This window comes from Carcharhinus amblyrhynchos, chromosome 5, assembly GCF_965287045.1.
Source record: "Carcharhinus amblyrhynchos chromosome 5, sCarAmb.v2.hapA, whole genome shotgun sequence".
Classification (NCBI taxonomy): domain Eukaryota; kingdom Metazoa; phylum Chordata; class Chondrichthyes; order Carcharhiniformes; family Carcharhinidae; genus Carcharhinus; species Carcharhinus amblyrhynchos.
The window spans coordinates 40,550,442-40,577,478 of NC_137328.1; the positions used below are offsets into that span (position 1 = coordinate 40,550,442).

The following is a 27,037-nucleotide window of genomic DNA, read 5'->3' on the forward strand; positions in this document are numbered from 1 at the left end:
ATCATTTCCAGCCCTTGGCTGAAACACTGTCCCCTCAGCACCAACTCCATTCCTCCCACTTCACCACATCACCCTTCCCTCCATACATCTCCAACTTAGACTTGTTGGAGCCTCAAGCTGAACTCAGATCCAATATTTTCGCCATCACAGAACGGTCTACTTTCAGCTCAACGATGACACATCTCACCCCATGGACTTCCCTTCCATCAGTCTCCAAGCCTCCTTCAGTAAAGATCAGCTTATGCTAAACTATGCCGGCATGCTATGGAAAAAAAATCCCACCACTGCATTCATACTTCTTGCCGATTTATATCTGTTCCCTGTTCATTACCTCAAATTTATTGTGCATTTCAATCACGGTTTCATATATTCCCATCTCCAACCTCCACTAGTCCAAATTTCTGGCAGACATTCTCCCTTTTCACCCTAATGGCAACTATGCTTTCAGCTGCCTAGCATCACGCTTCATTCTCTCCTTAAATTCCATCTCTGGCCAAGTTTTTGGTCACTTCGTATAATTTTTGGTGGTGTCTTTTTCCACATGCCACGTGGGATGATTATACACATTAAAGAAGCTACAGAAATACAAAACTGCCAAAAAAAGCAAACATTTTCTAATGAATTCACTTATTCAATAATGATGGCTGACTCATACAAAACTACTTCAGTGGCAAATAGGAGGGAGCAAAGCAAAATGATAGAGATTGTAGAATGCAGTTGAGCATTTTGGCTGGATAGTGTTTCATACCAAGTTTTTACATGGCAAGGAGATCAGATCTGCAAATTAACACTGCACTGGGCTGATACTAACTGCAAAGGAGACCCAAATGAAGCAGATAAAACTGTTGTTGGTTTACTGCTATGCCAGGTTTAGAAAGCCTAAGTAATAACTTTAGGAACAAAAAGGCACCAGCAAATTTGAAATTCTAGGAAAGAACACAAGAATACTTGGAACAAAGGGCTATTTGCCCAATCAATACTAACTGATGCTTTCATAATCCACATATATGACCTTGCTATCAAGATATTGAAACTTGACTCATGCCCAGCATAATAATAGTTTGTTGTCCACTTCCTGGGCCAAGATTTAAATGTTTATTAGACATTCCATATATATGCTGCCCTACATACAAAGAAATAGGAGGCTATTCAGCCCTTAAAAGTTCCCCATTCAATGAGATAAATTGCCGATTCTTTACTTCCATTTTCATCTTGACATTATCCCCACATTGGCAAGTTTTGAATTTAGAACTGCGAGACCATGCAACATTGTGATTGAGAAAATTTAGGCAAGGAATAGCTAAAAGCAAAGTCAGAGTTAAACAAATGATGTGAAGCAATACAGTTTAGCCACGCACTGCTATCTTACACCTCCTTGGGAGCCAGTTTGACTACTTCTCAATGAGTTTAAACATTTTTTGCTCTCCTGTAAATTGACAGCAGCAAGCATGCAGTTAAGTTACTTCAAACTTACTTTTTTTTCTATATTTAGATAAATTTGGCCAGTCGTATACACCAGTCAGGCAGAAATTAGAATAAGGAAACAATATAAATAAGTGGTACTAGCATTCTGTTCTGTCATCTCCTAGACATGAATCTTTACAGATGCTTCAAAAGTATTTTGCAATATTATTGTCAAAACACAACTAAAACATAAGCTGGGATAATTGTATGATCAAATAACCATGGATAAACCCGCTTGCTGCAATGTATTGGGTAAACATACAAGAGAAAGGCACAAGGATTGCTGAATCTACTTTTAAAAGTGGGAGCTTCAGTTTTTGTTTGAAGTAATTTAAAAATTCAGCTGTCTACTCCTAAAATACATCTCCCTTTAGGTCACAGGTAGCCAAAGGCAGTGATTTAGCAGTGTTTACCATGACCCAAGTCTGGCTGCAACCCTAATATAACAATCCACCCACCGTTGCAATGGAGAAAAATCAACTACAGGAAAATTACAAGTTATTAGCTAAAGTTGCATTATTTACTAAGGAAGCAGCCCTCAAAAATGTACTGCACTGCTGAATTTATCATTTGTGTTTTCTTCCCCCTCCAGAGCCCCTTTAAAATAGATTTGCTGTACTTGTGAACATAGATTGAGGTACTGCATCCTGCCCTTTGAAAACTTCTGTATGCAATTTCTTTCTCCCCCTTCCCCTCCCCCCATTACTTCAGTGGATTAATGTTATCCTTGCTGAAATTTACTAACCTTCATCCCACCATCTCATTTTTTACTGACCAGCATAAAAGTTTATTCAGCACAACAGTATTGAAGCATTGCAATTTCAATTGCAGCTCATTTTACTGGGAACCACTGTCTCAGTTTTTGCAAACCCCCCAAAAGTCAGTCATGCAGTTTTTTTTTGCAAGTTTTTTCCTGTATCTGTTATAGGTGTATTTTAAAAACAAATGCATCCATCAGTAGCCATTGTGTTGGACTATTTACATATACACAATTTGTTAATTCAGTAATTTTAAGACCTGTAACAAACTCCAGGTAAAACCAGTAGTGGCTGGGCTATCCTGGGAAGAGACAAGGTGATGAGCATGATTTCTATTTAAATATCAAATTATTTCTATATGGCTGTCTCCTCAAAAATAGCATTAGAATTAATTAGATTGAACAACGTGATTGCTTCGTTACAGTGCATGCCATGCTGCGAATTGCATTTTCAACTGGGTGCTGATTGCTTGATTTTCAATTGGTTATTCATTGCTTATTTGTATTTTTAATTAACCTTCAGTCAACTGGATATTTATAAACTTAAAAACACTTATTATATCAGAGGCTACAAACCAGGTGCGATGTGAAGTACTTCATCTCTTCAAGGACTAATAGTTGCTCTCAGCTCAGGAGTCAAATTCCACATCCAATTTAGGAGCACTTGTTTTTGTAGCAAAGAAGCCATTGCTCGCAAGTAAATACTACCTTCACGTTCAAGTGCATAACCAAAGCATCTCAAGGGGCAAAACTGGCATAATGCTGTTGCAGAACCACCCACCCACACAACTCACTGCAAACTCTCCTCACTTTTTCCAGAAAAAAAATTTCCCTTTCTGCAAAAAAGAAGTTCTCCTACAAAGGAAATAGCCAACGGCTGACAGCATTGATGCCTATTTCAATATTGGGACCTTGGTGCCTGATCTTGCTAAGCATTAGCGAGATGGTAGCCATTTAAAACAAAATTTACTTACTACAACAAGCTTTCAATATCTGAAAGTTTAAGATGAATTAGAGGTAGGTGGCAGGACAATCACATTTCACAGGAGTATACTGCCTAGCAGTATAATTCCACTCTGCAGCACTGCTATTGCATTTTAGGACCATGACCCTGCTAACTAGTGTTGAGAGAATGAGGTTAAAAAGGCAAGAAAGTGATTAACTTCGTATCTGGAGCAATGGATTTTGGATGGTCACGTGCACTGAAATACAAAAAAAGGAAGTCAATTTTTCTTCCTGCAAGAGGACCAGCTATTTGTAGGAGGCACAGCATTGGTTAGGACAATTGAGTTCTTCATGGATAAGGGATAGCTGTGTCAGATTTCCTAATGCACCAGAAACAAGCAGAATAAGGTTAGCTTATTGGGCAGACAGAACAAACGGGGAAAAAAAAAGAGAAAATGGAAATGTCCATGCAGACTTTTACAATTCTCAAACATCTAGATGACAGCAACTCGTTTGTTCAGAATGAAAGCTGGAAAAATATTATTAAATGAAGTCAATGCTAGAAAATCTTCTGGATAGTGATCATTGTCAAGACACTGGGATAGTGACAGGCAAGGCCAATTGGGCTTCTGGAAAGTTGAAGTTGTCCAAATGAAAGCATAATGATTTTGACAGGCCAGTAGGTTTCCTGAAGCATTCCTGAATCCCAAGATTTCCGACAAACCAATAGACGCTGCATAGTCAAGTCTTCATATTCTTGCATCCTGGATTTTGCTGTTGAGTTCTCTAATCTGTTCACCCTGTACGCCAAATGATCATGCGTAAAATACACTGTTGTGAACTGCAGCCTAAAAGCAAGGAAGCATCGCCTTAAAACAAACAAGGTGCAGTAAGTTCCAGTACTACACAAGCTATGTGGGATGGTGGCCAGCATGGAAATACCAGTTGAACATCCATAATGTTCAAATAGTGATCAATAGACGTCACTGGTCACGGCCACAGAACAAACTGTGTATTGGAAAGATCCCTTAATTTGCATTTCTAGTCAAGACCACCTAATCATATTGTACTTTTCTGTGGGAATCAGGTTTGAATTGCAAATCACATTGCACTGAACAGTACTTTCCCCAGATCTGCATCTCATCCTAGTTTTAGTTGGTCAATATCAGTCAGCTAAGGAAGTGATTTGAAGCCCTTCTAGTCCTGGTGCCTTGAGAGCTGAAGGTACAAGAGGTCACCTACCTGCTTTAGCCAACAATGCATGGCAGATTCATTGAAGATGAAATATAATGACCTCAAATTCTAACCAAAGATTTTACATTAGATCAAGAGAAATTCAAATTCAGGGTGCAAACAAATGTAGCAGCCAAATCTGTGCAGGTTTACCTTTATTGTTTTGGTTTGAAGTCTGAGACCATTTAATGTGTTGATGGCTTTTTCAGCATCTTTTGGGTCCACATAGTTTACAAACCCATAGCCAAGGCTCTGACCTGCAGTGAAGTAAACAGTATTGAAGTTAGTTGCGCATTTTGTCATTTCTATATTAATAGCATAACTGTCAAGTCACTGTACATCAATCCAATCACTTCTCCAAACTAATGTTAACTTTGTGATAGTAGAAGGCAGTCATTCACTATTAGATCTAATTAACAGGTTTTGAGAATTAGTCTCTCAAACCTAAGACTGTTTAACAATGAATTCTCCAAAGTATGCAAACAAAAAAACTGGCATCATTGAAAATGGCCATGAAGTAGCATTCTAGTGAAGTCCCTTTAAAGGAAAGAGAACTGCTGTCCTTTACCTAACCCTGCCTCATGTGCAATTTTGGACCTGCATCAACGTGAAATGACTTTAAACTGTGCCCAAGCAAATTTGTTATTGCCACCACCTTCAGGGAAACTGGAAATAGTAAATGCTAGCCAGGTCAGTACTGACCACTTCAAATTAAGGACCATACAACTCCAATTAAATCTTGAGCTAGTCTTCTGTAGAATATACTGTTTTCCTTTCTAGTCCTAGAGTAGCCTGGATCAAGGCCAAGGATTTGGCATTTTTATAAAACGATCTTGCATTATCACAACTGTTCCTAAATTACAATTCTAACCAAAAGCTAAGAATCCTGCATTTCATTCTAGAATCTCTAGAATCACTAAAATCACAATTGTATTTGGAGTCAAACTATTAGTCTCAAGTCTGTCATTTCAATTATATTGCACTTAAGTAGAATGTCACAGTCATTATTCAGATCTGTAAACTTACATTAAATGCTGATCAGAATTAAAGCCATGCAATCATAATTCAACCAAGTCAACGTCTCAAGTTAATCCAAAATAGCTCCCTCCCCTCTTGTAATACTTCCCAATTTTAGTGGGAAAGTGAAAACAAGATAATATACTATTGAATTATACAAAAGGTAAACTTGAGTGCACCAATAACCTTTGTTTTTGGTGACTCAAGTTTATTAGGTTCCAAATCCTTGCTTTCAGTAAGCTATTGGATAGAGTTCCACCATTTGACACAAATTCAGTTTTGCTACACAAGGCTCCTGATGACTCTAAGATTTAAGGCTGCATTTTATTCATCCCTAGTTGCTCTGAAATAAGCAATATGTAATTTGATACATACAAGTCAACAATGTTGATATGGGATTAGATTTCCCTGCTTATAAGAACACAATTATGACTGATCAATATCCAAGATTCATTCAATTACTTTGGTTTGTGCTAGTGTGTTACATTTCCACCACCTCGTGTCAATAAATGTTTCTCTGGCCCATCCTAACTCCTCTTTCTCTTCCACTGCCCAAAATCCTATCGCCCCTTAGTTTTCTACATTCTAGGGGATAAAAGCCTAATTTATGCAACTCTTCTTCATAATCTAATCTTAGTGTCTTGGTGAATTTGCATTACATTCCTTCAAATGCCCGTTTAGCCCAGGGTTCAATGAATGAAATTGTATGAAGTAATCTGCCCTGGTTCTACCATCTCTATATATGATTTGGCAAATAGAATTACTTGGAATAATTGCTACATTTTTTGTCACCCTCCAAAAGGCGAGAGAGATGTACAAATACTTTTCTGGCAAGCAAATTATTTGAAAAATGCTACTGCCAGGCTAGGAGCATTACTTTAAAGTTTATAGTACATATCTATTCAACTGAACCCACAGAATCTTGTCCAAGATGTGTTTCTGGAGAAAGGGAAGCAAGAGGAAAAAAAAGTGGGGGTAGGAAAAGTGGTTGGTAGTATCAAGCATGAATTGAAGTGTTCCAATGAAACCGAGATCAGTAAGAACTTCAGCTACATCCCGCAGCTGACATCTATTGATAATTACGTTGATAACTGCACATGAAAACATTAAGAAAATCTTTCCAATTTTAGAATACTGCACTATACTACTTCCCTCACTATTGGAGCAGTACAGAATATTTGTGACACAAAAGTGCAGCCAGTTCAAGTTTGGGAATGGATAGATTCTTGACCAGGAAGTTCAATGGCCAACCCTTCCTAACTATGACTTCAACTTTGTTTCAAGATCCATGCCAACCCATAACTATCTAGCCTACATTTCCCCTCTCACGTGCTTCCTGTAGGGACTTCCCCTGATAGGGCTGCTTTATTCCTCAGCCGAGGATTCCCTCCCCAGCTACTTTTCATGCACTACTACTCAGCTCTTTGCTCCCAGAACCTGGACAGGCTTCTACTTGCCCTCCCCTTCCATCCCACCAGCATCTAACCAACAGATCATCTTCTGCCATTTCCCCTAGTGCAATGTGACCAAACACCTTTCCCCTCCTCTTTCAGCATTATGAACAGAGGGATCATTTAGTTCTATATCCAAGCCATTAATCACTCCCAACATATCATTCCTTGGGTACCTTTCCATTCAGCAGCAGGAGATGCAGTAACTGTCCTAAGCTCCACTTTCCAGTGGAAATTACACTTTACAATTTCATATACTGTATTCCCCGTTCGCAACGTGGTCTCCTCTACATTAGGGAATACATGAAACAGACTGGCGATAGGTATGATACATTTTTATTTGAGTTGGTCTGTTTAGTTTATTTATCCTTTCATGATGGCTTTTATGTAGCTATTCATGCCTCATTTGGACATAAAAGTTATGATGGTAGATTAGAGAAGTTGGGACTGTAGCCATGTTCAAAATCACAAGGGGTCTGGACACAGAAGATAGGAAAAAAAAACTGTTCTTGATAGTGAAAGAGAGCAAGCATGGGTTTAAAAATCACTGATGAAAACAAGGAAACCCCACTTCATGTCATGAGTGGTCATGTCTGGAATGCCCTGCACTTCATGGCAGAACCTGGTTCTATCAAAGCATGCAAAAGGAAATAAACTTATCTGAAAAAGACAGATTCTGCAAGGTTACAGGGAGGCAGCAAGAGAATGGCAAAGTAAATTGCTCATTTGGAGAAACAGTGCAGACAAAAATGGGTGAATCACCTCCCATGTTGAAACAATCCTGTGATTCTGTTATTATGCCCTTTACCACTTTAATGGTGTAAAGCTAATCTCCACTGCCTTCCACTATCTTCCTGGCCTCCTTCCAAAACACTGACTATTCCTATCTTTCTTCAGTTCTAATGAAAAAGGTAACTAACCTGAAGCATCAACTCACCCCACAAATGCTCCTTGACCTGTTTTTTTTCAGTATTTTGCAGTACCTGAAATATTTAGGTTTTGGGAGAGATGAGGCAGAATAGATAGAATCAGTGCTTGGAGTAGCAAAAAGGAATATTTAGATTCAGATGGAGAAGACTCAAGTCAGTGACTGAAATGGAGACTTTTTTGATATTGAAAAATTGCTTAGGTGGCTAGTTGAAGTACAGCTTTAATTTGAGGTAAATAAAGGGTGTCATGTTATCTGTTCTACAGTCTGCAAGAGGTCAAAGGGAAGCTTGTTTTATTGAGAAAAAGTGGAAGGGATTTACACTTAGACAATAGTAGCTATCTTGCATCAAGTTCTTTCTCTACACCCCAACCATAACTAATAGTACATTCTGCACTCACTCGTTTCCTTCTCTGAATGATATGTTTTGTCTGTATAGTGCGCAAGAAACAATACTTTTCACTGCGTGCTAATACATGTGATAATAAATCAAATCAGTGATGTAAGATCACTGATCAAGTTAGAGTTGTTTTTACAAAAGGAGAGCACAAACAATATTAGAAATATTCAGGATTAGGGGGTTTAAGGTGAGGCAGAGGAACTGAGGAAATCAGTATTTCTAGAGAAATGGCATTGGGGAAACTGATGGGATCGAAGGCTGAAAAATCCCCCGGGGCTTGATCATCTACCCGAGTATTTAAGTGACCCTTGAAATATTAGGCACATTGTGGTCATCTTCAAAAATTCTATAGATTTGAACAGTTCCTACAGATTGGAGGGTAGCTAACCTCGCAACTTAAAAAAGGGACAAAGAGGAAATGGAATTATAGACTGGTCAGCCTGACATTGAGGAAAATCAAATCAAAGCAGTGTACTTGTTGCAAACCTAGAGACCAAGTCGCCACAAGTCCCAGTGACGTTGAAGGTAATGCGTTTTAAACCAAAGGAAATTGGAATCAAGGATAGTTAATTAGCATTTCTAGATACATGGTTATGTTATGTTTCACAATGCTATGGGGAACAGGGGGCATAGAAAGCCACAGATATGCATTACTGGCTTCACTCATGTTATAGCTATATAGAACCTTAGGTAGGCCACACTTGGAATATAGTGTTCAATGCTGGTTGTCAGACTACCAGAAGGATGTGGAGGCTTTGAAGGATACAGAAAAGATCTACCAGGATGTTGCCTGGCATGGAGGTAATTAGCTATGGGGGAAGAGATCGATGAGATTTGGTTTGCTCTCATTGGAACGATAGAGGTTGAGGGGCAACCTGAAAAAAGTCTAAGATGAGGGGCAAGGACAGAAGCTTTTTCCCCATGGCATAAGAGTCAATTACTAGAGGGCATAGATTTAAGGTGCGAGGATCAAGGTTCTCGCCCCCCCCCCCCCAAATCATCAGAGGGTAGTGGGTACCTGGAATGTGCTGCTAGGGGAGATAGTGGAAGCAGCTACAATAGTGGCTTTTAAAGGGATGTCTTGACCAGTACACAAATAGCATGAGAATTGAGGGATTATGGTCCCCAGGAGTGTGGGGAATTTTTAGTTCAGGCAGGCAGCATGGTCAATGCAGGCTTGAAGGGCCAAAGGACCTGTCCCTATGCTGTAATTTTTAAATTCTTTGTTCATTACAGAACAGTGAACATCACAGAAAGCAATTCTGTGCAGTCAGAGAGAAAAGGCCTCTTAGGCTGCCAACGTGGGAGGGTGTCTCACTGAAGTTTTAAAAACATGGAACCTTGACAAATCATTCTTTTGCTGTTAACTGAAGCTCAAATGAGGATGGAGATTGTAACAATACTTCTGTTTAGACAATGGATTAGGTAAACAGCATAACGAAAAAAGGAGAAATTTTTACTTGGTTAGGGTGGTCTCAATTTCTAAAAGAAGGCAACTGCTTACAAACATTTTTCTCAAATGGACTGCAGACCTTGAAGACAAAATGGCAGTTTTCAGACACACACAATAACAATTCAAGTATTTGTAAACCAAGTACTTGGAAATTAACACTTCATGATGGACCTTCAATCATTTGGTCATCCAAGGCAGATCACCAAAAAGAATCTTGTTACTGGCTACACAAGTATTTAACGTCAAGGCCAGCACCCGTTTATACTGAACATTATTTTTGCTCACGTGATGTAAAGCAAACCCACCCAAGGACTACGATGCCAAGATATCTCACCAGCACTTGTAGCTGAAAACAGCCAAAATTTAAAAGTGTGCCTTGCTGAAGGGGATCAGTTTCCATATCCAAGAATCCCATCCAACAGAGAGCTCAGCACTTCAAATTATCAGGTTTTACCAACATTGAGTAGCATTCATGGGATGTGGGCATCTTTAGCTCAGCCACTACCTATTGTCCATCCATAATTACTCTTGGCAGTGGTGGTAGAGAGCTACCTCATGAACCGCTGCAGTCTGTGGTGTAGGTAAACTCAAGAGTGCTGTTAGGGAGGGAAGACATTACTTGATACACAATACTTCAAATTCCATATCCACCCTTTAAGGGGAGACCTATTCAGTTAACTCAAAAACAACTTTTGAACACTGAAAAGGCCTGGCAAGCATGTCTGGCAAGATGCTCCAATTACACTACAAGGGGCATTCAGTTATCCAATTCAGAGGATCCTTTTTCCAAATGATGAGAGAAAATCTGTTACAGGTCATTTAAAACTAAATTTCAAATCATGTAGTCAGACTTGAATAACATCAGCACAAAAGTGAAACTAAAAATTCTCATACTGAGCTTATGGCATTCCAATGTTTAAAAGAAATTAGAGACAAGAGATAAAGCCCAAAATGTCATAAAACACAGGTTTTATGTATACTAATGATGTAGATGTTGAGAGATTCTCTACCACTTCATGAGGCTACAACTTTTTGTGGCAACATAGTTTCAAAAATCAGCACCCAGTCTTCTATCCAAAGAAGAAACAAGGTCTGCAGTTAACAGCTCTTCCAAGTTGCAGAAACTGATCCAAATGTTTTTTCACCCAACATGAATTTTTCACTTTAAAAGTAGGTACCGAAAATCAAGTTAAATTTCACCACCTTGTTGCTTGAACTTGCACAGCATGGCTGAATTGACAGCCAAATGACAGCTACAAATTCAAGCACTGCTGTTGGATGCAAGAATATTTAGATCTCGCACTCAATCTCAAAACATTTTAATTTTAGGAATATTTGTGTTTTCCAGGAAATGGAATGAAGCAGTAATGCCATGTAACCTGACACTTTAGAAACACAATATAATCCACTATCAAAACTTTCCTGTGTTAAATTAGGGCACCGTCTCCTGCCTGAGTGACGGAAGAGTACAATAAGATAGTTCTCTTGCTTTGTGAGCAGTTTCCCCTTAAGTCAGTATGCAGCATAATGCCATTAGTTATTTGTGAGGCAGTTTGCACTGCAGTTTAGCTGAACTTCTTTAGTAATTGCACTTCAAAAAGTAAATAGTTGTGAAGTGCAGATATTTCAGTGGACAAAAGGTGTTATACAACTTGCTACGTTGCCCTATGCTCCAAAGTAGCCAACTAAGTGCACTGCCGATTTCAAAAATTTAGTTCAAACCCAAACCTCAGACAACCACTTCCCATTTGTGATTCCAGCAGTCTAAACTGAGCCAGACTTTAAATCATAGAATCCCTACAGTGCAGAAACAGGCCACTTGGCCCATCGGGTCTGCACTGACCATGGTCCCACCCAGGCCCTACCCCCACATCCCTACATATTTTACCTGTTAATCCCTCTAACCTACACATCCCAGGATACTAAATGGGCAGTTTTAGCATGGCCAATCTACCTAACCCACACATCTTTGGACTGTGGGAGGAAACGTGAGTATCTGGAGAAAACCCACACAGACACAAGGAGAACATGCAAACTCCATGCAGACAGACAGTGACCCAAGCTGGGATCAAACCCAGGTCCATGGAGCTGTGAAGCAGCAGTGCTAACCACTGCTACCATGCCAAACTAAACCAACTGCCATTTTGCTCATTTCACTACTCAGCAGCTCTGCGTATGCAAAGTTTGTTTTTCCTTTTGGAAAAATAGAAAAAAAAATCCCTGTTTATGGTGCTAACCATGCAGAGTACACCATCACAACCACTTCCCAGGACCTCAGATTTCATTACTCCTTACATATCCTAGCTTCTCTTTTCACAATTAACAGCATTGTATATCCAAAATGGCAAGGAATAAAGGAAGAGCATGATCATGCATTTATAGTGATCATAACTACAAGGAATCAGGAGGAACCATTCCTCATCCATGAAGTTGGGAGTGCACTTTCCTTCAGAGCATTTAGTAGTTATGCCACTAGACCGCTAATACAAAAAAATAATTGACAAACCTGGGAAATTTGATTTGCAGAAAGATCAATTAAATTGTGTTTCATTATACAAGTTATACACATTTAAAATGAAGTTCACAGCTAGTTTTAGGCACCAGACATTACGCAGTTTTATTATTGCAGCAAACCTAACCAGCTAAATACCATAACTCAGTTCACACTAATGGAATTTGTGGCTTGTGCCAGAACAATTTTAGTCTGCTTTACATTCAAGAAAGTGCAGCTTATGCAGATTGCTTTGGGGGAAAACTGCCCAATCTTTTCACAGTTTAGCACATTAAAATCAATTCATCTACCCATCTCACATTTGCTCAAAAATCAGTACAATTGTTCAAATCAACCACATGATTTGAACATGCTGCACTGCAGAGTTCAAGGCATCTTTGCATACCAAAAACATTCCTGGCACTCACGTGAAATTAAAATTCAGAAATAGTTTATGGACAAACCAATCCAAATGAAACCAATTTTTATGAATCCCTGCACTGTGCAAGTAGCATTAGGAGCTGGATATCTAGGTTCAGATACTTGCTTCATGTCCCAGGGCAACAGCTTCTGGTTTCCTTTTACACAACTTCTGGGAAAAATCTAAGCATCAGTCCATTTGAACAAATAGTGCCCGACAAACTGTCATCTTGTCCCACATTCCCTTTTAGCCAAGGGACAGGTCAGATTCAATAGCCCATTTGTGCTGCACATGATTCAATGCATTCTGTACACAAGCTCTCCTCTAGGATCAGACAAGTCCAGTGTTTAAAAGATGGGTCTATCACTCAAATGAGGAAAACCTAAATAAATTCTCTAATGAAATATTTAAAATCTTACAGAAAATTAAGAAAAGAGTAATGCAAAGTAAATCCCCAGGAACACATGATCCACTTGAAGCAAAGCACCAGAATCTGGAGCAGTCACTGTGCTCTCAGACCAGTACGATGTAGGATTTTGATCAAGGTCTATGGCTATTTGAAACTAGGTTAAAAATTAAACATACTAAGGCTGAACGGTCACCACCTTCTGCATTCTACATCCCTATCAGTATAGATGTGGTCAGGCTTCAATTGGACTAGAAGAATTCATATTAAACAGCATTTCTCTTATGAAAAAGAGGTCACCTGTACTTGTGTTGTATTCGAGAACAAATAGCAAGTTAGCAAGTGCAATTACAAAACAAGATTCAGAAAACTAGTCAACCAAGATCTTAATGTTTAAAAAGATAGCATGAACCATCAGAATTGGTGACAATAAGTTCACGAGACAGATCAGTGATATAGGGAGAGGTGGGGAAAAAGAATGGTGGTGGAGAATGTTAATACTTATGAGTAGTTAACGGAGATAATTCCCTGCATGCACTGTTCCAGACTAGAAAATGCAAAATATGAATCACGCACTGGAAATCTTCCAAACCATGAAATAAAGCCAAAGCCATCAGAACAATGAGAGTATGCAATAACCCAAGACATGAGAAAGGTGAATAAGGGCATGTACTGGATTTAGGCTCAAAAAAGGTACTGAAGGCTCACAATGCAGTTGACAGAGTCAAAACAAAACTTCAAACAAGGACAAACAAAAATTTCAGATGCAATTTAACTGAAGTGTGAAGTGATGTATTTCAGAGGATGAGTTGAGATGGCTATTAAAAAATAATTCTGACTTGCTAAGATAAATAAAGGCCTACAAAAAAAAAGGACATTATGCTAAACTTCATTAGAACATAGAACATCACAGCGCAGTACAGACTCTTCAGCCCTCGACGTTGCGCCAACCAGTGGAACGAATCTAATGACCCTCTAACCTAAACTATTCCAATATTATCCATATGTCTAACCAATGACTATTTGAATGCCCTTAAAGTTGACGAGTCCACAACTGCTGCAGGCAGGGCATTCCAAGCCCTTACTACCCTGAGTAAAGAACCTACCTCTGACATCCGTCCTATAATTATCACCCCTCAATTTAAAGTTATGTCCCCTCGTGTTAGCCATCATCATCCGAGGTGAAAGGCTCCCACTGTCCACCCCATCTAATCCTTTGATCATCTTGTATGCCTCAATCAGGTCACCTCAACCACCTTCTAACAAAAACAACCTCAAGTCCCTCAGCATTTCCTCAAGACCTCGCCATCACACCTGGCAACATCCTAGTAAACCTCCTCTGCACCCTTTCCAATGCTTCCACATCTTTCTGGTAATGCGGCGACCAGAGCTGTACGCGATACTCCAAGTGCGGCCACACCAGAGTTTTGTACAGTTGCAACATGATCTCACGGCTCTGAAATTCAATCCCTCTACCAATGAAAGCTAACACACTGTATGCTTTAACAACCTGGGTGCCAACTTTCAGGGATCTATGCACATGTACAGATTTCTCAGCTCGTCGACACTACCAAGAGTCCTTCCATTAGCCCTATATTCTGTAATCCTGTTACTCTTTCCAAAGTGAATCATCTCACACTTTTCTGCATTAAACTCCATTTGCCACCTTTCAGCCCAGCTCTGCAGCTTATCTATGTCCCTCTGCAAACTAACATCCATCCTCACTGTCTACAACTCCTCCGACTTTAGTGTTGTCCGCAAATTTACTAACCGATCCTTCTACATCTAGGTCATTTATAAAAATGACAAACAGCAGTGGCCCCAAAACAGATTCCTGCAGTATACCACTAGTAACTGAACTCCAGGTTGTATATTTCCCATCAACCACCCTGTCTTTTATCAGCTAGCCAATTCCTGATCCAAACTGCTAAAATCACCCTCAATCTCATGCATCTGTATTTTCTGCAGTAGCCTGCCATGGGGAACCTTATCAAAATGTTTTGTTAAAATCCATATACACCACGTCAACTGCTTTACCATTATCCACCTCTTTGGTCACCTTCTCAAAGAACTTGATAAGGGTGAGGCACGACCTACCCTTCACAAAACCGTGTCGACTATCCCTAATTAATTTATTTCTCTCTAGATGATTATAAATCCTGTCTCTTATAATTCTTCCCAAAACTTTGCCCACAACAGAAGTAAGGCTCACCTGTCTATAATTCCCAGGATGGTCTCTACTGCCCTTCTTGAACAAGGGGACAACATTTGCTATCCTCAGAGTCCAATTCTGGACTCCCCAGGGATGTTAAAGGCCTTGGAAAGCGTGCATGGATTTACTAGAATGGTGCCAGGGATACGAGAGATATGCAGTATGCATACAGAGACTAGAGACTGAGGTTCTGTCCCTTAAATCTCTCTTGATCATCTTGATTCTAAGAGATGCTCAGATTTATGAAGGGTTTAATAGTGAATAGGCAGGTTGGTAATCAGAAGATAGAATTAATTAGCAAAAGAACAAAGATGTCTCAACTTTCAAAAAAAAAAAGTCAATTCAGGGCTGCAGAAAAAGAGCCAATGAAAGGAATTAACCAGATAGTGTCTGCCTGCCTCCTGTGCCTATCATTTCACAATTCTAATTTTTTTTAAACTGTAAACCATTTTATCTTCATATAAAATTAGTTTTGTAAGCGATCTTAGTTATAAATTCCTTCAATATTAGCTTGAAGGAAAATTAAAAATAGCAGCACAAGTGAACGAATATTCAAACGGAACAACTTAGAACTGATAGTCAAATAATGTCAAGAGCTTCACACAAATATGCATCTAAAGTATCTGGGTCAATGTTGTCAACAACTATCTGTACTAGAAATTCTGCAAACGTAGCCATTTAAAAACTATAACACTGAAGCAAACAGAACATACAACTAAAATGCCAAGATACCTGTTATTTTGTCCCGTACTAGTTTGCAGGATTCTATTTCACCAATGCTGCCAAACAGGCTTTTGAGCTCCTCTTGTGTCATGTTTTGAGGCAAGTAGTTGACTATTAAGTTGGTTTTGCTGTCCTCTGGCATGGTGTTACTGTCAACAGGTGATGAACAGTTGTTTGTGCCAGTGTTGGTATTTGAAGGGCCATTTGTGGTGTTATTACAGGTCGGACCATTGGACAGTTGTGTTTCCATGGCAGCAATTACCTGCTATATAAAGATAGATAAGGCAGCATTACCTTTTTGAACTCATTTGAACAACTCATTCAACATAGCCCCAAGACCTTGGTTAAGTTATCTTTCAGAAATGGAAAACATTTAAAATTTGAAAAAAAAACACTAGAATTTAAGCCTGCTTGTGCTTTGACTTAGTTAACGTATATGAAATGCTAATCACAAAGATAAATTTAAAATATTTGTTTTCACTCAACACTGGTCACAAATCCAGCATTTGTATCCAGCTTTTAAAGCCTATAACTATATTCAATCACCACGCACAGGCCAACTGATATGCTTCAGAAGCGTGTTCAGTAGGGATGAAGAGTACATACAGAATATGGAGTAGTAGTATTGTGTGTTGATATTTGAGGCCTTAGTTTTTCCCACTGTTGCGAGTTCAATATTCAAGATAACCAAGTTGGGAAGAACAGTAAGTTATGCAGATGAGAGCAGGGAATTACAAAAGGAACATAAGCAAATTAAGAGAATGGGCTAAAATGTGGTGTGCGTGATCTTATTTCAAAAGGAAGATTAATTTTAACTATAGTGAGAAACAATAAACTGTGGTGCAGCAGAATATGATGTTCAGTTACACAAAATAAAGGCCAGGTACAAAAGATTAACAAAAAGCTAATGCAGTATTTGCCTTTCATCAAGGGGACTAGAATAAATGGGGAGGTAGTTTCACTCTTAGAGCCTGGACTAGACCATATTTGAAGAACGTTTAGTTCTCAACATCACAGGGAAATGATTACTGGCCTTGGAGGATGCAAATCCAATAGCATAAGTTCAATGATTTTGGGGAATCGGAGTTAAGTTGAGGGCGTGTGGTTTGAGTTTAGAACACTGGAATCAAAGTATTTACATTACTGAAGGATTCAAAGATAGACAAACCAATACCTCTGGGGAGAAATCCATAGCAAGGTACATCCCAGGCTATCTACTGCAATGTAGTTATTTAAAAACAAAAATCGCCCTTCAAGTAGTGCACTTGGTACTGGGACTACGATGATAATCTTAGGTCAATTGAAATTTAAGGCCAAGATCAATAGACTTTGTTAAGGATTGCAGCCAAATTGAGTTCTGATCAGCTACTTAAAAAGAATCTTATTCCCATGATATTTGAGAAACTGAAATGTTGGATAACAGCTACATGACATTGCCACAGATATGGTATATCTATAGTTTCCCTGTGAATCAGTCTTATCTTTTAAGAATGTATTTATGACCCAAGTAGCAACAGCCTGTTAATCAATGCAGAATTTCAATATTCTAAAAATTACTTCAATTTTTAAACCCCAAATGCTGAAAAGTAACAAGTCAATGCACAGCTGGAAGAATGCAAAGATTTGAAATTAAGTTACAACTCCATGAAAGAATGCTGTGAATCTGTAATATCGCACAATATCACAAATAGCCTTCCATGGATTTTATTTTAATTTTTTTTTTGCAACTTGAACTTGATATTTTTAGGATCTACCAACTCTATTTTGAATAGCCATAATCTTCAACATTCTGTAACCAGTACTGACAAGAATTAGTAGTTTTACAAAATCAGTTAAGCTTCAAATTCGTAGTTCATTAAAATAAGTTAGCTTGACATCACTCATGCTTCAACTATACTGCAGGATTGCTGGAACTATGCATGAATAGTCGTGCACATTCACAGCTACTAGACCAATGCCATCTGGTGGTGAAACATTGCTGTGTTGTTTTACTGTAGCCTATAAATAGTATTTTGATGACAAACCCCAGCTATAAATAGGGGTTAATAAAACATCTCAAACCAGGTAAAACTAGGACTTGATCAAATACATCACTTGCAGCATCCATTTTAAAAATCAAAAAAGGTTAGTCCCACAGACATCAAGCTAAATTAGAAATGTAGCATTTGCTGCTGGTAATTTGCATTCTGAACTAGCTCAAAAAATTAACTGGTTATTATTAAAAATAAATACATCAAGTATTAGAAAATGTCTAATACGTCAACATGTTTGCATACATAAGAATTCATTTTGGCATCATTTAGATGAAATCTTCATCCACCTTATTTACTGCATGACAGAATGCTAATAGTTCTTCACTGACTAGTGTACAACATTCTCTTACTTGGTCTGGTAAAATCTTTTTCCCCCCCCCCCCTTTCACACCTCCGCCCACCTTCCCAAAGCCTAAAAAAGTTTTAAAAATTTAGTTTCGTTTGAACAGCAATCCTTAAATATACCGTCCTATCACAAGACAAAATGCAGCTTGAAAGCTACTGAATAATTCACATTTAGTACAGATAAGGGAATTTGGTCAAATCTCTCCACAGAGTTTGTTTACGATTCAAAAGGTGTGTTCACCCAGGTGAAAGCTTCGCATCAACTCCTTCTTCAATATTTTAAGATACAGGGATAAGACCCGTCATCAGTACTTGCAGAAGATGAGTTCTGCACACAATGACAGCAAGCATTTGCAATCGTGCAATTGCAAAAACAGAATTATTTGCCTTCTCTGATGAATGCTACAGCAGAAAAATGTCTTTAAAAAAATTCACTTATCATTCATAAACAAAAAATTGTGCATTTCAATATAGGTACACACCATACTGTCCTCCACCCCTCCATTTTATTCAACCCACTGAGAATAAATGAGGTGTATTGCACTGGAATTTGGAACACAATAGGGGAATACAAAAGGTTACCAAGAAAAAAAATGCATCAGTACCTGAACAAAACTATTAGCAACTTTAAGACGTTCTATTAAGACCCTTCGAAACCAAAGCAAAAGAATGGATATTTGGCAGTGACAGTGTGTTGAGCTCAGAATGAAGCTAATGTCCCCAAGCAGTTTAGGCCTGATTAATTTAGAAATGGTCAAGGTACAAGGCTGAGATTAGGGGAAAGCAGCAGAGTAAGATTTTCAATTGTGTAATAAAGTTAAGAATTTCAATTCAAAGTACATCAGTTTATTCAATTTAGGCATTACACAAATGCTAAGTTCAATACAGTATGCCAGACACAGTAGATGCATATGTTGTGTTTTAAATGATCAAATTCTGTTGAACTAGTATTCCCATATTGTACAGAACAGAAAATCTGTATAAACTCACTTCCAGCTTGAAGCTTGTTATCCAAGGAAAGTGGAAAAACAAAACGCCACTAGCTATATTCAGAAACTTTGCTCTCTTAGAATTACAAGAACATAAAAACCAAGGCGGCTGTAAAAACGAATGCAGAGCACTTGCAAGAACGGGGTAACAACCTAGACATTTACTGTAATGATTAAGCACAAAGACATTTGTAATGACAGGTTATAAATCTATTTTGGTTTGTAGGTGGCAGAAATAGCATTAGGCCAGAATTCCAGTGAACGGCTGCATTAACCTATGCACTCTACAGCAGAAATAGCTTTCTATCCAACAGGCCACTTTCTCCAATTTTTTAAAATGATCACTACATTTCACTTAAGGAAATTTACATTTGAATCGCCACATACCCTGATTCAGTGTTGTAAATATGGGGGTGTGGTAAATGATTTTAAACGCAAGATAAAAATTTCACTCAAATGCTATTTGCAACTCAATCTAAAAGGTTAACAGCAGTTAAACATGTGCACCACTACTACAGCAGACATAATACAACAAATCCACTTTCAGCAAACCACTGTTATTATACAAGCTCTAATCAGACCATACCAAAAATAGTTGCATTGGCTTCACTTTACATAGAGCTTTTTTAAAATAGATAAAGTCTCATACTGTTCCAAAAGAACCATAAATGTTTCTGAACCAATTACATTTTTGCAAGACTACAGTACCTATGACAACAAGATGCATAGTAGGTTTTTGGTATGGCCTCAATAAAAGAAAATATATCTTAAGTCACTACTGAATTTAAAGAAAAGTCCCACAGACCCCAGTCCAAGGCTCTGCAGCCCACGAACCACTTCTAAGCAGAGTAGCCACATCACACAGTCTGACTGCCATGTTAGTTTGGAGTTGCCGTCTGCAATATGGACACAAAAGAGTACCGTATGTTAGATTAACAAGATAATGCAACAAATCAGTTTACAATGCCTTATGTATATTCAAAGCATGTCCATGCAGTTTGGGCTCAAGACAATTTGAGGCAATTCCAATCTAATCTCATTCTAAAATAATTACATACAGATGAGAATTCCCCATGCACAAGTTAGTATAATGAATCAGCTATTGATGTAGGGATATTGACAAAATTGCAGCCAGGCTCTGCAATTTTTAAATCAATACATTAAGAAAACTACATACAAAATTGTAAAGCACAATACTGTATTTCCACTAGGACAAATCAACTTGGGGTGATGAACAAGTGGGTTTCAGCAATCTAGATATTTACATATGCTCCTATAATTTTAGTTTTAAGCTTGGCCTAGCAAAATGGATTTTTTTGCATTTATCATACAAGACCATTTGAACATCTAAAAATTTCACATACACTAGGTTCAATTCAGAACCTCGGTCAGTGAATTTCCAGAAAGGGGGCGCCTGACTACGGCAGCAAGTTTTGCCCTTTAAGAAGGACCAACTCAGGCACTACTGGGAAGATGAATTAAGCTCAGGGGTAACAAACTAATTAATAAATGAACTGGTTTGTAATACTGCAACTGATGCTTTTACATTAAACACTAACCAATTACTATATTGCCTTTTCAGGAAGTTCCAACTTGGGTCTGATAGTTTAAAATGAAGTTCAGATTACACCTTGACCTTGCTTCAAAGTTCACAACGAATGGATTCAGGTACTCATAGTACTAACTTTCTAAACATTGGAATTCTCGACTTATAATTAAGTCCCATCAACGCAAGAACACAGCACTAGTTCAAAACAACCCACTAACTTCTCAAAGGATACAAAATAAATACAACTGTGCCAGCTATTCCCATATTTGAACAAGTCACATTGAAGAAAGCTAAAAGGACCATTATGCCAGAGAACTTTAATGTTAATATTCCTCACTGTATGAAGACAAAGTTGGGTTGGTCAAACAAATTACTGTATTTCACAACACCTTTTTGCAATGAGAAATGTATTCAATAATTTAGCATATTGTTCACCTGCCAATGAGTTTGAGTAACAGAAAGAATGTCACTGGGCAGAGCTGCAATTGAAGAACTTCAGACTCAGATCAGACTCAAGCTAGAGATCTGGCAATAGGCAACCTAAAAATGCTCAACAGGACTGCAGTTCACAGAACTATCACAATCTGCCAGTCAGGACACTAACATAAATCCAGTATTACAAGGGAAGAGAAGCTGAAGAAAGTGGTACTAATATGGCAAAAGCTTATTTTGAGCTGAAAAAAAGAGTCGACTTTCAGAAATCAGTTACGTGCTGCATGCAGATTCCCAAAGTTAATACTAAGTCCAGCAAAACATTAATGTAGCATTACCACTAACTCAAGCAGAATAGAATGCACCTTTTTCTCCCCAGAAAGCCTAGTCTGAGTGGATTGCTATACAACTTTAAATACACAAAGAATGGAGAAATGATTTCCAGTCATTTTTGATTCTATTTTATCCCAGGATTTACTCATGAAACCCACCTACTTCATGTGCACTTTCACATTAATATTCCAATCAAATTCAGAAGACAAGACAAACCAAAGTCAAAAGAACATTTCCCAGAACATTTAGGCTACTGCATAGATTAAAAGCTTTGCTTGTGGTGGCAGTGAATTATTACATTTCATGATGCAAACTCAAATAAAACCAAGGTTGACTGTTGAAAAGATAAGTAATTCTAAATTTAGCTCACATTAGGCAAGAGTGACAAGATTGTCAGAGGACAGCTGAGTTACAGAAGAAGTGGGTTAGTACAGTCATGGTCTGAAAACTGGGTACTTTTTGGCAGGCAGTGGTGGGAGGGAGTGAGTGAGCATTAGTCACTGACTCTTGTTTCAATATCTGCAATGTCCTCACACCACTGACTGAAGCAGGAAAATTTATTCAAAGTCCATCTTATCAAGATGCAAAACCATCAACCAGATTCCAGACCAAAAACTCAGGAGATCAATTACAAAGAAAAACTTTGCAAGTCTTAGGAGGCAATTTCAGGTGTTCTGTTAGAAGGTAAACAGAAAAACAAACATTGGATAAATCCCAATATTGATAACATTCATGATATACATGTTCTTCATCTATACAAACTATTTTTCAATTCTTGTGAGAACAGAGGCTGAAGAGGGGGTTTAAAAAGTGACAAAGAGTCACAAGATACAATCTCTATTGACAGTGCATTTACAAAATTCTGGCAGGAAAAAAAAATGCAGAATACTGCAGGTGAGGGATCCAAATTAGCAAGCAGGTATAGCAAGTACAGAGGTCCAAGTTTAACTTTCCCAAAGTTTCAAGATGCCCATAATTCTACTACACTTAAATAAAACATCCACACCAAAAAAGTTAAATTCCAATCCCCTTTTTCTGACAATTTTAAGCAGGTGAAATTGCAGAGGTGAAAACAAGAGCCAGAATAATTTTGAATCTTCAAAATGATTCCACTCATTTCAAGATCAATATCTGCTCAGACTCTAAGAGCAAGGATAATACAAGATATTTTGTGAAAACTTCAATTTAAAATTTCTATCCATGTCCACTTCCTGCAGCATTCCAAAATTACCATTAAACAAAAATACAGCCTTGCTATAAACTGAAACTTGCTTTGCTTCTCTATCACATCTCATCTAGCCAAGACATAGCAAAGAGCTACAGTTCCATAGCCTAACATGACTATTAAGGTTTTATGACAATTGATTTCGAAAACCAGTCAGAGCTGCACCTACACTTACGAGAAACCCCTAAATGAGTTGGTCAAGCTGGAAATAAGAACAGGGAGGTGGTGAGGACAGAAGTACTAAGGTCCTCAATGAAAGCTCCTGGATGTGAAAATTCATCCATAATATTCAAACATCAGGAGAAATTTGGCCATTGACGTAAAACGTGGATACAGGTAAAAAGTGGGTGCTTTAGCTGACCAAACAAAACTTTTCTGACACACCAATAACAGATGAAAATTCTGATTCTAAAAGTCACAAAAGTAAATTTATTACAAAAATTGCAAAGTTTGAGAAGTGGGATGGAGAAAGAAAGCCATCTTAAAAACATTTTTTCCCCTATATAAATTTAATTAAGATCTCCCAAACAGGCATGCAGTAACTTCAATATTAACAACAGTCACAAGCAAAAATGATTATGCAATTCACTCAGTGACAAAGCAGGTTATGTCCTCTAAAGTGATGTCATGGTGAAAGGAGATACACAAACTTGGCTTAACACCTCACTTGAATGCAACACTTCTTTAGATGTTGAATTGAACATCATCTGAACTTGGCAAGCTTGTTCCAAATATCCATCCCGACAAGTGCCAGCAAATGCATTGTAGTTGAAAATTCTAGTGGTGCAGACAACAAATCAGTGGAGATTAATCTTTCAAAATTAAAACTGAAGTGAAAGTTCCAGCAGGAAAGACATCTCCATTAATCTGTGTAGGGTTACTCATTTTCCATTTGTTCCATTAGTCACTAACTTTGGTTGAGGGATTACTTAAGAATGTTACGTTTGTCTGCAGGATTTAATCTTTTTAAGAACTATACAATTCTAAAAAAGGTACAACTCTGTGGCATTGGTTTGGCTGCTAGCTAATCCTGGAACTAAGTAGCTTGGTAAATGTTGCTGTTATTCCCTTTCAACCCAACTCCCCAATAAAACTGGAATTTTAAAAAAGCTGCATTTTCATTTTCTCACTGCTCATGCAACATGTACTCCCTTATCTTCCTGCCTAGAACTGAATGAGAAGTGCATTTATCAAATGGAGCAGGGAAGAGAAAAAGGTCAAAAAAAACTTGCCAATTATAGAACATCTAGAGCAATGTTGGCCAACAGACACGGCTGCCCAGTTTCATATGGTTAGGGTGACACTATTTTGCACGTCTTAGTAGGAAACACTTACACTAGGTAAGCATATTAAAACATCTGCTATTCAGCAACAAAAGTACAAAATTAATCCCAACTTGTTTCTGTCTTACCAAGGGATAGTACAGATGCACACGTACTGCACAACTAAGATCAAACAGCCAAAACATTAATCTTTTATTCACCAATCAGAAATGCAATTACCCACAACCAGCTAGTACATTCAACTTTATTCTGTGGCACTTGAGCTTGCAAGCATCTTGCACAGCACTTGGAGTTACAAATATTAGTTAAAAAGGTATATGGGATATGCACATTAGCCAAAGTAAAATTCTTGCCCCCTTTGTGCTTCTGAGTAAATTTATCTCCCAAATCTAAGTCAAGGCATAATAATAGCAACTGCAAAGATGTGAATCTGGTCATCTCTTGAATCCCAATGCCATGCTCAATTTATGCGCTTCAGGCCCCAGTACTTCACCCATACACTTGTTTGCATGGAATGAGAGAACATATTGCAAAATGCACAAGTGTGTTGTGCCCTGCACTTAAGGTACTCAAGATCGGTTCTATTTTAGATTCAGGTATAATTGCTTTTACTTCTCAACGCAGCTGGTTCAGTTGCAAACATGTCACCTCCATTGCACCTCCCCCACCATTTTCCTGAAAAATCGCATCACATTATACATTTTGAAATGGATGGCTAGTTAAAAACATCGACAAGTATTTCAAATAGTTATTGTGCAAATGCATTCCTTTTAACTAATCTAAAAAAACTGCAAAGAGAAAGTACTTTGTTGTAGGTGTGGGTGCAACATCCATCCCAACTATCCAAAAGAAGTCCAATGCAGATTTAGCAGCAACAGCTCAATTGCAGCTTTCTGGTCCAAAAGGCCCTCACCACTTCTCAATTTTAGTGGTACGTTCATGCTTATATTGAAGAGTTTATAGATTTATAGTCATTCAGTAAATGGAGCATTTTACATGCACCAAGACAGTGGATACTGCCAAGTAATCTGTTAATTGGGACATATTAGGATAAATTGTCAATACCCCAGGCCTGACTCGAAGTCATTATGTAGAGATGCTGGCATTGGACTGGGTTAAACACAGCAAGAAGTCTCGCCTGGTGTTGAGACTTCTTACGTGTAAAAGTCACTATACCAGAACATGCAGAATTGAGTAGTGCCACAATGTGAAGAGAACCAGCTTTACCAATAACCCACCCTTAGGCAGTGACCCATTTCAGCCACTATGCAGGATGTAATAAAATTGGCAGAGGCACATTGGTTTGTACCGTTGCCTCATAGCACCAGGGACCCAGTTCAATTATAGCCTCAGGTCAGTGTGGAGTTTGCACAGTTTTCCTCCCACAGTCCAAAGGTGTGAAGGTTAGGTTGATTGACCGTGCTAAATTGACCCTGGTGTCAGGGGGATTAGCGGGATAAATGAATGAGGCTACAGGATTAGGGCCTGGGTGGGATTGCGGTTGGTGCAAATGCAATAAGCTGAATGGTCTCCTTCTGCACTGTAGGGGTTCTAGGAATTTATGCAGCAACTTCATCCATATATAGATGGCAAGTAGAAAAAGTTCAATTAATGCTGATACATGCCTCAGATGAGGTTTTAGGTTATAATTTTAACCAACTGGTTATTTTGCCACCCAATTTTACACAAGTTTCATTGAAAGCAAAGGCAACTTCTAAGGATTGCCGTAAGAAAACGTTTTCCAAATTATTTGCCTACAATGCTTCCAAAGGCACTCTGACAAGTTAACCCAGTTCATTGAGGAGTGATGGTGTTGGGTCTTGACAGACAAAATCCTCACCATCCATCCCCACAATAGTTGATTGCACCACCTAGATTAAGATGCAAAAAAGTCTCAACACAAGCAAAGTTAAATGGCACTTGATTAATCAGTCTTTGCCTGTCAATATGAAGGTATCTGTTTAATTAGGCAATTTAAATAGGACAAGGTTCCTATTTGCACAAATTTAACTTATAATTCAGAAGCAAGCAGCTTAACGTCAAGAACAGACTATCTGGCTCACATTCAGGCTATTTACAATTGCTGCCAATGTTTAATTCACTATGCATACAACCATAAAAATCAAATCATGGAAAATGGTATGGATTGGTTTACTAAACATCAATTGCCTGAGAAATTATAACTAGTTATAATACCTATTATGCAATGCTATTTTAACAAACCTCCCCAAGTAATTTCACATCCATCTTTCAGTACCTTGGACTTTTCTTATGCAGCAATTTTTGACTAAGAATACAGAACTAGCAGGTAGACTTAAGTACTTTATTTGCAAATAAATTTCAAATTCAAATGTACAAGACTAACCACAAGAACAGTAGGCAATTAATAACAGTGAACTGAGTCAGGCAACAGAAGACAAAATACACCACTCAGCAATGCATGCTGGCATGTCAGATTTCTGATTTTGATTTGAGTTTAGTTGAAGTCAACACCAGAATTTCAAACTAGCAGCAAGTTCTGTAATACTACTTCCAAAGAGCATCAGTCTTGCGCAATGAGAGAATATGTAAGATGAGAATACACACATGCTTTACTGTACCAAAGGAGGACATAAAGATTATACTGAAAGCAAAAATTCCAAAAATCAAGCTGTGCTAAGTTGTTGGAAAAGGGTTGAATAATACTGCAACATTAGAAATCACAATATTAAAGTGCAGTATATTCTGTAATTGAACATTTATACAATTACACAACATCCCAAATTAAACAGATTTAATATTTTACAATATCAATGCAAGTGTTGCATTTCAGCAATTATAGCAATTTGTCACAACTTGCTGATGGACAATAAATGCTGGCCTAGCCAGTGAAGCCTACATCCCACAAAAATGGGAAACAAATTTAAAAATCTGCTCTAAATCAAAAGAACGTAGTGTGAAATGACAG

The 27,037-nt window shown here is 38.2% G+C and overlaps 1 protein-coding gene across 3 annotated transcripts in view; it reads right to left on the bottom strand.

The window, feature by feature from the left end:
* elavl2 (ELAV like neuron-specific RNA binding protein 2) overlaps positions 1–27,037 on the bottom strand; it is a 76,572-nt gene that overhangs the window by 37,443 nt on the left and 12,092 nt on the right. For 2 of the 3 annotated variants that reach the window (XM_080188690.1, XM_080188688.1), the window contains exons 2-4: positions 20,074–20,164; positions 15,911–16,166; positions 4,553–4,656 (exon numbers count right to left, since the gene is read on the bottom strand). In XM_080188690.1, the coding sequence (XP_080044816.1) occupies positions 4,553–4,656; positions 15,911–16,166; positions 20,074–20,145 (432 nt within the window). In that variant the 5' untranslated portion in view covers positions 20,146–20,164. The remainder of the gene's footprint in view (positions 1–4,552; positions 4,657–15,910; positions 16,167–20,073; positions 20,165–27,037) is intronic. The other variant, XM_080188691.1, reaches the window with a different exon arrangement.